At 34.2% G+C, this 11,885-nt stretch overlaps 1 protein-coding gene and 1 pseudogene across 1 annotated transcript; one reads left to right on the plus strand and one right to left on the minus strand.

Annotated features, from left to right (window-relative positions):
* Positions 1-1,999: 1,999 nt before the first annotated feature.
* Positions 2,000-2,911, minus strand: LOC114544521. The gene has a single exon (XM_028563138.1). It carries the CDS (start codon positions 2,909-2,911, stop codon positions 2,000-2,002), a length of 912 nt encoding a protein of 303 aa, XP_028418939.1.
* A 7,647-nt stretch (positions 2,912-10,558) lies between these two features.
* On the plus strand, positions 10,559-11,283 carry LOC114544534 (annotated as a pseudogene).
* The last annotated feature ends 602 nt before the right edge of the window (positions 11,284-11,885 follow it).

An 11,885-nucleotide genomic window follows, 5' to 3' on the forward strand; every position in this document is an offset into this window, starting at 1 on the left:
AGGGAGTCGCATTTCTCTGAATAAAATGGCGGACAATAAATCCAGGGGATGCTCCGTGTGTGGAGAATATACAAAATATACTTGCCTAGATTGTGGGAAACCAATATGCAACAGAAGTTTAGAGTGTAGCATTCCAGCAGAGGAGAGCCTACAGATAGAATTTGTGAGTGTTTCGTACTGTAGAGATTGCAATAGAAAGCCCAATGTTCATGAATCTAGTGGTATTTGTAGTAGAGGCGAAAAATCGGAGGAACGCAGCGTATCTCCTTCAGAATTGTCGGAAACAAATAATTACGATAGTGACCTGGAGCATGATGACGGTGAAAGTGATGTTATGGGCGAAATTATGAATGCTGCACTTAGGGGGAAAAAACGAAAAAGAGGGAAAAAATGTGAATGGAAAGACGAGGATTTGGATGATTTTGTGGACATTATTACTAACGACGAGAACCATAAACGAAAGCTTATTTTTCAAAATACTAAAACCAAAACAAATAAATCAAATTATGAAAGTATCCAGAAGGAATTAAAGAAGCGTGCAGGAGAGAGGAATTCTGTATTTGAGAAAACTGTCACACAAATGCGAAATAAATTCAAGAAACTTGTAAGTGAATGCAAACAGGCCAACATGATACTTAAAACAGCCACTGGAATTAGCAACTATAAGGACAAAAAGAACTACTCAAAGTGGTTTGATATGTTGTTTCCTTTGATAAAGTCGCGTGAAAGTTGTCAACCCGAACAGGCTTTGGAGCCAAGTGCTGGGCATACAGATCCCATAACATCAGATAAAGAGAGTGGGACCAGTTTACTTGACGATCCTGAGGAAAGTGACTCCAAGAATTCAGATGAAAAGTTGTTCGTTCCAAAAATTCCAACACGAAAAAATAAAAAGGGAGATAACAAACTGATAGAAAAAACTACTGAAGTACTTCAAACTGTTCAGTCACTGTTGCAAAATCAACAAACCTCTAGTTTTTTAGAATTCATGGAGAAAGAGAATGCTCGTGCACGAGCTCATGAATTAGAAATGCTAAAATTGTTGATTCCATCAGCCCAGCCACAGGCACCACAACATTTTGAACATAGTCACCCAAATCCAATGGCCAATTTACCAGACAGACCAATGACTAGGAGTCCCATCCCACAAAGCTGGCCATCATATGTTCCTGCAAGCACATCATCTCAAGTTACATTACCATTTGGAAATCATGGTTCCCAAGAAAATTATAGATTAACTCAGTTAAATTCAGTTCCAGTTAGTTCTGCCAATATTTCTAACTATCCACATGGATTAAACCAGTCTGATGGTCTAAATAATCATGCTGGATTATTTTGAACCTTGAAGGTTTTTTTCATCAGAAAAGTTATTATATTGTTGACATTTTGTTTCATACATTGCTTGTTGGGAGATTTTGACATTTTGTTTCATACATTGCTTGTTGGGAGATTTTGACATTTTGTTGGGAGATTTCTGGCCTATAGTTCTGGCCAGTTTATATGTAATTACCTTCAAGATAATTTCTTTTGCCACCTTATTTGTAAACTTGTATAAATAGGAAATTTATTTAAATTAAAAAACAAGAGAATATGTATGTATGCAAGAGAAAATGCCCTCTTTCTTTTATACTATTTACAGACTGAGGTGGTAAATTTGATGGTAGTTCTGTACATCTGCTTTTTTGTGAAAGAAATGTTACATTATTGGACTAGTGAGGTTACACCTATTACTATATTTTTGTTAATATTCAATTTTCCTAAATATTTAATATGAAGTTAATTTAGAAAAAGGTGTTCAATCATTTGCCCATTTTTTAGAAAGTTCTATTTGCCAAACTACTCTTCTTAGCTGAAATTTTATTTGTCTTTTTAAAACTATTCTTGCACATGCTAATTATAAATGAGGGAATTTACACAAATATTAATTCGTTCAGTTAAAGTTACTGAACATTAATACCAGGTTCATTACAAGACCTCATGCCGTGTGGAATGAAGGAGTCTATTTTATAAACAAAAAATGTTTCAAACTAAACAACACCAGTTTTTTTTCCTTCCAAAACTTTTTAGTTAAGGCATCTCTGATAAGTGTTGCAGATTTTGTTGTACTCTTCATTGGATGAGACCTTGTCATATGCAACAAATTCCTGATAATGTGTCGTGGTCTCAATTGCTTTGTTGCAGGATTCACTGTAAGATCTAAACTTTTGGGGATTGTTTCGCCTTTGTCAATGCATATATTGTGCAAGACAATACATGCCAGAGTTTTTACTTTCATTGTGTCATTGTTGCTGTCACATTTTCTATGGAGTACTCTCCACCTTGACTTGAGCATTCCATATGCACTTTCCACAACCATCCTTGCTCGACTGAGCCTATAATTAAAATAACGTTGCTTTTCTGATAAAACAGCATTGGTGTATGGCTTCTGAATGCAAGGCAAGTGAGGAAATGCTGAATCAGCAAGAATAATGAAAGGAACTTGAATATCTTCTATAAGTTTAGTATATGCTGGTAGAATATTGTTTTCCATTATCTTTTTATGGAGATTAGTTGATCTGAATATGATAGAGTCATGATTGCTTCCAGGGCAGCCAACACTTGCCCAGATAAATTGCATTTTTGCATCAACCATTCCCATGAGTACAATGGAAAAAAAGTTCTTAAAATTGTGATATTCTTTAGCAGATTCTGGTCCACCACTCGGCATTTTAATTGGGATATGACAACCATCTAATGCAGAGAATGCCAAGGGAAATTGCCACAACTGTTCCATATCCAATGCACTGTCTTTAAATTGGTCTAGTGTTGAGGGGAACTTATCTGAGACAGTTTCCTTCCAGAGACGTTTTACGATTGCTTGCGAAACCTCTATTGTTATATTGCACACTGTTGTAACACCAAAGCCTGTCATTTCAGAAATTGTGTAGTAATAGTCCCCACGAGAAAGCCTGTACAAGGCAATCCCCAATCTGCATGCTGGTGAAATTGGTTCCTCAATAAAGCTTTTATGTTGAATATTACCCTTTATTTTTTCCAAAATGAAAATAAAAGTTTCTCTGCTTATCCGGAATGTTTTTTTAAAACGTTTTTCTGAATACGTATTCCAAACAGACTGCCACCAACCTGTTCGTCGCGGCTTTCGTCTGCAATTTCGTATCCTGGGAATTGTAGTCGCGATTTTCGTTGATGATAAAACTAATGATATCAGTGCCAAAACAGTCAACAACAGTTGTTGGCGCTTTAAAAGTAAATACACCATGTTTTGTATGTTTTGCTTCCTCTTCCAATTCGCTTTTAATGTTTTAAAAATTATAAAATCTCGTATCTGTGATCTTCTACGAGACGCCATACTGACAAATTGTCTATTGGCCGGCTCAAGCCACTGAATGGCTCAAGCATATTTTACGTATAAATCGGACTGCGTTCTATCAGCGTGCTCTGAACGTTCTAATAGAAAAATTGGTTTGGTGCGCTTATAGCACGCTGTATAAACCAGGCCTAAGTCATAATTAATAGGCTTACACTAAGCCCTAAAATCACCTTTGGTCCGCCTAAAAGTTACTTTAAATCACCTTTAGTCGACCTTATTATTAATTATTATAAAGTCTCCTAGAGTGAGATTGATAAGTTACAGTTACAGTTACTATGTTCACAACATAGTAGTATTAACCTAAACCAGTTTATAAACAACGTATTTGCACAAACTGGATTAGGTTTGTAATTATAGCTTTTTTCAGTTAGGGTGTGAAAGTAATATAGATGTCTTTACAGAAAGAATTTGGATACATATTGCCTCTCAGAGAAGAGATTTAAAGAGAAATTTGGCCTAGATCCCAGCCTCAAAATTATGTAGGTATAAGTGAGGTACAAGAAGGCAATTATGCCCATAGGAAAAAGACTCTGCAGTATATAAGGCATTTGGCAAGGTATTGCTTTGTCAATAGGCATCCAACTGCATATTTCATTGACACATATTCATAAGTGAAGCCAATTCACATCCGACAGTACTTGGATATTTCAAAAAGGGCCAATATACAATTAAAAATTATGATCATTTATGATATTAATACCAGTGACGTTGTACTGAGATGCTAGATATTTCTTCTCTTCAAAATATATAAAGAACATAAGAATAAAACATAAAATTTTGCAGCAACCCCTCGCCTCGGTTAAACAAAATTAGATAATGATTGTTAGAAATTTTATGTGATTTCGGGGTCTTGGAAGGTACATGGTATGTGAGAAATAGAAATTGAGAAAAGTATGGAAATATTTTTCTGCACGTGGAAACACTGTAGTCATAGCAACTCCTAACGGCCGAATATTTGTAAAGAGTCAAAGTTTACCCTCATATTTTTGTGAAAAAATGGCAAAAATACGACAAGATTCGTACCATTTTCTGGAAGTTAAGTTACTCATCTATAGTGAGTGTTATGGTAAATTATTTTAATTATTAAATACCATGAAATATAACATCGGACGTCTCATACAACGCTTCGACTGGTTTTTGTACGGGAATGTTTTGATTTTGTTTTCTTTTTTCATTATGAAAACGGAGTTTATAAATAAAATTATAATGTCGTTTATCACATAACACATTCAGACTTATAGTGAAATACATTTGAGAATATTACAACTGTGTTTACCACAAAATAATTACTTTTTAAAGCTGTGCCGGATGAAATCATGATTATCAAGTGTAAAATCTTCCGACTTCATCATAGTAGTGATCATACACGGTGAATTCGGTCGAAAATTTGGTCTTGTTATCTGTTAAACCGTGAAAAGTCCTGACCTCATTCAAGTTTCCTTCTAATTTAGTAAAAATACATATATTCAATATTTATAAAAATATGAAATTTGTAAATTTCATCACAATTTTGCTAAATGCGGACAGTTATTCATTTACGTTTGAAAATACAAATTTTTTTCTCGACCAATCAAGAGCTTAGTAGTTCACACTGGCGCATGCGCAAAACGTAGAAGACCGTCCATGGCGTGAGGTCGATTGCATAATGGCGGATGACTTTGATTTCGTATTTGCATATCGTAGGTGTAAATATCCGAGCGGAATTAGTACCCTCGCACGGTGCTCCGCACCGGCTCGGGGATTAATTAATCAGCATATACCCTCAGTAAACAAGTTAAATGTTGATTGGCTTTCTCTATTAATTGTTTCATTGTTCTATTGTATTGTTTCCTTAATCTATGAATATACTGTATGCAAGACCTTGATTATATATTTTTCATAGCAAACAAAAAATCACATTCAATCCCCATACATTTGTGGACAATATCTCTAAAGTAAAAATTTTCAGGACTGGACTCTTTTGTCCTGGAGATGAATTAAAATAAAATATTGTATTTTGTTTAGCTTAAGTAAAATAGTGAAAGATTAAAGGTAAGTTAATATTTGGTTAGGTGTTCTGTTTAAAAATTTCTTCCATTTGCAGTCATATAAGTTTATCTAGTGTTTGTGACTGTATCATAGAAATAATAAACATATTATTTTACATACAATAATATCTATTATTTCTATGGACTGTATATATGGTAATTGCACATTCATACAATTCATAACTTTTTTCACTGATAATAATTTGCCTATATACGTATATAGTATTAGTATGAAAACTTAGCATCAAATTTGGTATAACAATTACTGCCTAAGTTAGACAAAAAACACTTCTCAACGTTTTGACCTGAGAGCCTTTCTGAGGAGAGTTTTTTAGAATTTCATGTTATCTAAAGTAAAATAATATATTTTGTAGTATAAAGTGGGGTTCCTCAATCAACTTCCAGAAAAGCAGTACAATAGGAATATTGAAATCTCATGATGTTAAAACCTTCTCGAATAACAGTGTCTAACTTTTACTCACTATTTTGTACTTCTGGCAGTATGTTTGCTTACCTATAGGGTGATTCTCTGCATGGTCACACATGTGACAATGCTATTCTATATTTTGTTACATGCAAAATATGAAGCTTGAAGAAACAGGAATGTCAAGTGTGTGACCAGAAACTCTATACCTTTCTGATCCTGATATGGCAGTTTAGATTGTATGCAAAAAACTTTCTACCATTTCATTTATTTTGGTAAAATCGTTAATTGTACTGCAGTAAGCAAGGGAGGGGGGCAAGTTTCAATCCGTGAGTTTGTCTATATTTTCAGAAACCCAATCAGAATGCATAAATGTTGACTACTTCCAGTAAAAAGGCACAGTTATTACCATTTTACATGAAGTGTTAAAAATTTAAATATTCTGATTGGCTTTGTATGAAAAACGTAAACAAATATGTTTCTGCGGATTAGTTTAAAACAAAATTCCAGCTTGTTACTGAATAACTGGAAGTTATTATCAAAAGGAAATATTCCTGCCGAAAATCTGAATGAAAAATCTTTACTTTAATGTTTAGATTAATTTTAGGGATAGGTAACAGTTTTTATTCAGAAATTTTTGGAGACCAGGACAATTAGTGTGACATCAATGAGGGCAAAATAAGAAAATGCATTAACATAGCTTAACTGGATTGGAAAAATGAAAAACCTGCAGTAATTGCATACAGTTAATAATACTTCTCATGGTTATAAGGGAAACTTTGATATGTAGATATAAATATATAATTTTTTACAAAATTTAACAAATTAAATATATATATATGATATATATATATATATATATATATATATATATGTATATATATTATTATTATATATATATATTATATTATTATATATATGTATATATATATATATATATTATATATTATATATAATATATATTATATATATATATATATAGCAAATTTAATATTTGAAATGTTGGTCTAAAATTGGCAGTGAATTATACTTTCCACATCTTCCTGTCTGAAAATCAGTACTGTACCCCAGTTACAATATAGCCAATTTGATATTTGACAGCTATAGGCAGAGGTGAACGTCAATCATACTTTCTACAAGACTACATTCAAATAATGCAGTGAATTTTGGGCATAGAATCTGCATTTTTTAAACACCTTGATTCATTTTACAATTACCGTAAACCTCCGACCATAAGCCCCCCCGAATATAAGCCCCCCCCGTCTATAAGCCCATCACATTATTAACATTCACGTCATTCCAAATATAAGCCCCCCGAATATAAGCCCACTTACAGGTCGAGCAAAGTTGCGTATTAGCAGAATTCGAATGCAGTACAGACAACTCAGACGACGCGGAGGACGTTTGATTATCTTAATATTGAGACAACAATACTCAGTAGCTTAACATGTTAATGTTTGTTTATCTGTAATTCTTGTTTATTTTCGTGTTTATACCTCGACAATAAAAACGGTACTTGTTCTATATAAACCCTAAATGTTGTCCATGTATAAGCCCCCCCTCCGTATATAAGCCCTCCCGTGTGTAAGCCCATCAAAAAACCCTCACGAACTTATATAAGCCCAGGGCTTATAGTCGGAGGTTTACGGTACTGTAATTTATTATAATTTTATTTTGTTTCATGTTCATTGATGCTTTTCGAGGTAACAAAAGTATACCACCTTTATTATTAAGTACTAAAGGCTGCGTATATCATAGGTCAAACTTGTTCGAGTTCAATAAAAATTAAATCAAAATATTTCGCGCTATTGAAACTTGAATGCGCCTCTATAAATTACTTTCTTATATTACTCACCGGCCTCCAGGCTAAACAGTTCATCGCCCCATTTTATAGAAGCAGTAGTGAATCAACCAATAAATTATCTTCGTTAACAAACCAAAACATAGCGAGATTCAGCATAAGAGCTATTGTCGTTCACTTCCCCTTATTTGAATAGTATTCTAAAATGTGACGTTATGCCACGGAAAATAATCTTACCAGACACAGTGGGACAGACATAAGATCGAGATCCGCCGGATATTGTCTGAGATCAGACAATATATAGCTCGCCTAAGCTAATATATGAAATTACCCCCAATGAGTCGACAGCTAATATTTCCATTACTCTAATATTTAGCCATAAATATAAATAAAATGATCTATTATTCTTTTACATTAAGCAGGTAATTTATGGACTGTTACAACTTAAGTAACGGGAGTAAAATTGAATCTCCAAAACATCCAAACACTACCAGTAACTAAATTCGTCAAAGGCTAAATGACAAATGTTATTCTTCAAATATTTATTTTCTCGGTGTAGTCAACGTTATAAAATTTTAGAAGTGAGATTTGTTTTATCAAAATTCAAGTTTACAATTTAAAAAACCTTTTGAAGTTATAAAAGATATGTTGTAATAGGTTTTTTGTAATCGGCTATGGTTTGCAAAACGAAATAGCATGTGCAAGCTCATATACAAATAAACTGCATATCAGCAAAATAACACAAAATAAATAAATGCTACCTGTTAAAAAACACTTAGTAGCGTGCACACTGGAAAAATAACTGATGCACCCATTGTATAACAGAATCTTAATTCATGAAAGATCGCGCAAATTATGATAAGTCGTTTTGTGTAAAACATGTAGCGCAACATTGCCAACTGAAAAAACGCATTACCAGAAATTTGGGACATTTTGCGTCCGCGTTCGTGGGCAGCGTCCGCTTCTTGAACCAAGGAATTGGTGAAAATTTCATAAAATGGCTCGATGGTATAATTATGCAATTATAATTATGCTTCAAATGTATATGGCCGGATGCTTAACACACTGAAAAATCATGAAATTTCAAACGCTGTGGGAACCGTGGCGGTAAAAAATACGAAGATATTTATGAGTTATATCGGTAGCTATATCACAACCAAAGACATTTCCAACTCCGAACTTTGCATCGTCCAAAAGGAAAGTGGTGTATTTGACCAGATTGTAGAGCATGTTTACCGATATTACTATGGTTTATATTGCCGAATCATTCAAATTGGACTTGTATATAAATCGCACTCAGGAACCTAGAGGATTTGCTAGTGAGTGAATATTTTTTGTTATAACTCTTCCTTTCTGAGCGATTTACAGAATTCGAACTCCGAACCAAGAAAAAAACACACATAGGAAGCGTAATTTAAAGTTTTGTGATTAAGCCATATTGTTTCGCATGAAATTTGGCCGCCATGTTTGTTTTTATCCCAATGCAAGACGCCATCTTGTCCCAAATTTCTGGTAATGATTGGTAGAATTTGGTAAAAATGTTTCATGCAACGTGGATAGAACTGTATAGCCCAATGTCAGCACTATGCCAGAGACAAGATTCAAACACACATCATTTTGAATTACGGTTGACATGAAATTATCAATAAATAAATAAAGCTCGGTAAGTGGGCTCAGCCTCTTAGTTCCACAAACGAATTGCACTGTGTTTTACCCGGTGTATAAAAAACGCAACCACTTAAATATTTATGAATATTTGGTCATTTTGTGATTGAATAGAAAGAAATGTCTAGATATATCTGTTGCTGCAGCCAAGAAAGTTTTGCTCAAACTCATAATAATATCTCAAGACATATATTGTTAACTTTAGACACTATGTACAATAAAGAGATAAAAAGATAAAAGGTAAGGCGATTAAAAGTACTAGTTTCGTCCTTCGGACCTTTTCAACATATCGCGATATAGTAAACAAATGTTAAAAACGTTAAAGAAAAACTTCATGTAATACAAATATATTATCCATCTACTGTTGAAACTTCATGTAATAACATGATCAATCTACTGTCACAATAGCACGGGGAATTTTCACATAATTCCATTCATTCTTTGTGTCTATTAGTTCACTTTGCTTTACTCTGTTGATGTTTACTGCTTCTGTATCCTGTCTTAACATTGCATCGTCACGGAAAATGCCAGTAACATTCATTATAAAGGGTAGTATATCGCCTCCATGCTTCTCATTTGCATGTCTCCAAATGACAGACTGTTCTTCACGACGATTCAAGGAGTGTAAATGTTCTTTGCCACGACAATATGCACTTCTTGATGTTTCTCCTACATATATGTGTTTGCATTCCTGGCAAACAAGTTCGTACGTGACTCCAGTGGCACCACATTCTCCTTTCCCATTACTTTGGCAAACCAAACACTCTCGTCTTTGACATCGTTTCTCCCGGAAAGGGTTAGATCGTTGTAGTCGTTGTTTAAGTGTTACTCCAGATTGTGCTATACTATCTTGATGTTAAGTCCAACACGTTTAATTTCTTCCTCATATCATTGTTTAAGCTCAGATCTTGGTGTTGCTGGTATAAAAATAGGGACCTTAAGATCTACGACGTCAATAATCTACGACGGCAAGCGGAAGTAGTTTTGCAATGTTTGCAGTAAATGCGCATGCGTTGGCTTAGACCTGGCGTCGTCGAAAAAGGTCGAGAACGTGAAAACAAGTAGTTTGGCGTCCCAGCTACAACGTGAACGCTTTTTTAAATTTTCTGGTCATTTTAGTTGCTGTAAGTATCATTTATCAGTATTTAAAACTTGTTTTTAATCACTTCTATACAAGTAAATAGATAATTTTCATAGTTTTTTTTTCTAAAGACAAAAAATGCTAAATGACAGCTCTTTCATTTTTTGCAGTCGCAGACACGACTGATCTGATGGAATGGTCAGATGAACACGATGTTTTGCTGGGCCGGGAGATACTTTTAGTCGACCCATTTAAAGCTAAACCCCGAACAAATCTCCGTGGTCAGTTATGGACAAAGATAGCAGATTCTTTGAACGGTTTGAAGGTTCCAAAATTTTCTGTATCTCAGAGATCTGTTCGTGATCGTTTCAAACTTTTGGCTGAAAAATTTAAAAAGAAAATTTCAGCTGAAGAGCGCGGGTCTGGAATATCTCCAGAAATGTCAGAGTTAGATGTCTTACTGGAAGAAATCCTTGAACTTGAGGAAAAGTATAGTGAAGAGTATATGCAAGACACAGCAGAAAAACAAAAAAAGACCAAGAAGACAAAGAAAATGCAGAAGATATGAGGTTGAAGGCCATGGAGACTTTAAAAGAAACACAGAAGAGAAAAGCATTAGCTGATGGGAATGAGAAAAGAGAAAAGAGAAGAAGCAATGGGTCAGAGGCTTTGAGTTTTTTACGGGAAAGGATGGATAATGAGAATGAGTATCGAGAGAAGGAATTAGACATGAGGAAGAAAGATGTTGAACTGGAAGAGAAAAAAATAGAGCGAGAAGAAAAGCAGCATCAAGATATAATGCAAATGATCCAAATGCAACAACAGCAAATGCAACAAATGCAAATGAACTTTTTCCAGTCACAAGCCCAACAGCAGCAGCTTTTGATGGGAATAATTGAGAAACTATCAAAATAAACAATTGAAATATGGGTAAGAATCTTTTTAATGTTTAAATGTTACGGTGTTCTACCCAACTGTTTGTTAAATTATAACTGTTACATAAGGTAAACAAATGAGGGCCTCTGACAAAGGATTTCTGATGGATTTCCCCCCCTTGTCTAGCATTTTCTGAATTGGTGACCCCATTCCCCTCAAACATCTGCAATGTTTGCAAAAAGGTATGCATGCACCTTGTATATCTCAGTGGAAAAAGCTATTATTTCACGGCATTGTTAGTTCCTCATTGAAGAAAAAAATTAGTTAATATAATAGAGTTAAAAATTTTAAATGGAGGCAAAATGATTGCTACGCCCCCTATGCCTGCATTTGTTCTGACCCATGACTTGAACATTCTTTGTGAAATGGCCCCTAATAACAATCTTGAAATAACAGTAATAATAATAAAATGAATGTCAGCCTGTTAGGCTATCATATCTATTTGTAAGAACTATGTTATTAAACTTTTCTTGATGTTTCATAATGTATTTCATGAATTATTCTTCAGCAAGATACTCTTGGATTTTAGGTGGTGGAAGGTCGAAGAATTCAGATGTTATATTGCCATACATACATGTAAT

This window comes from Dendronephthya gigantea, unplaced genomic scaffold (assembly GCF_004324835.1).
Source record: "Dendronephthya gigantea isolate DGI-Jeju-01 unplaced genomic scaffold, DenGig_1.0 000004F, whole genome shotgun sequence".
Taxonomy (NCBI): Eukaryota; Metazoa; Cnidaria; class Anthozoa; order Malacalcyonacea; family Nephtheidae; genus Dendronephthya; species Dendronephthya gigantea.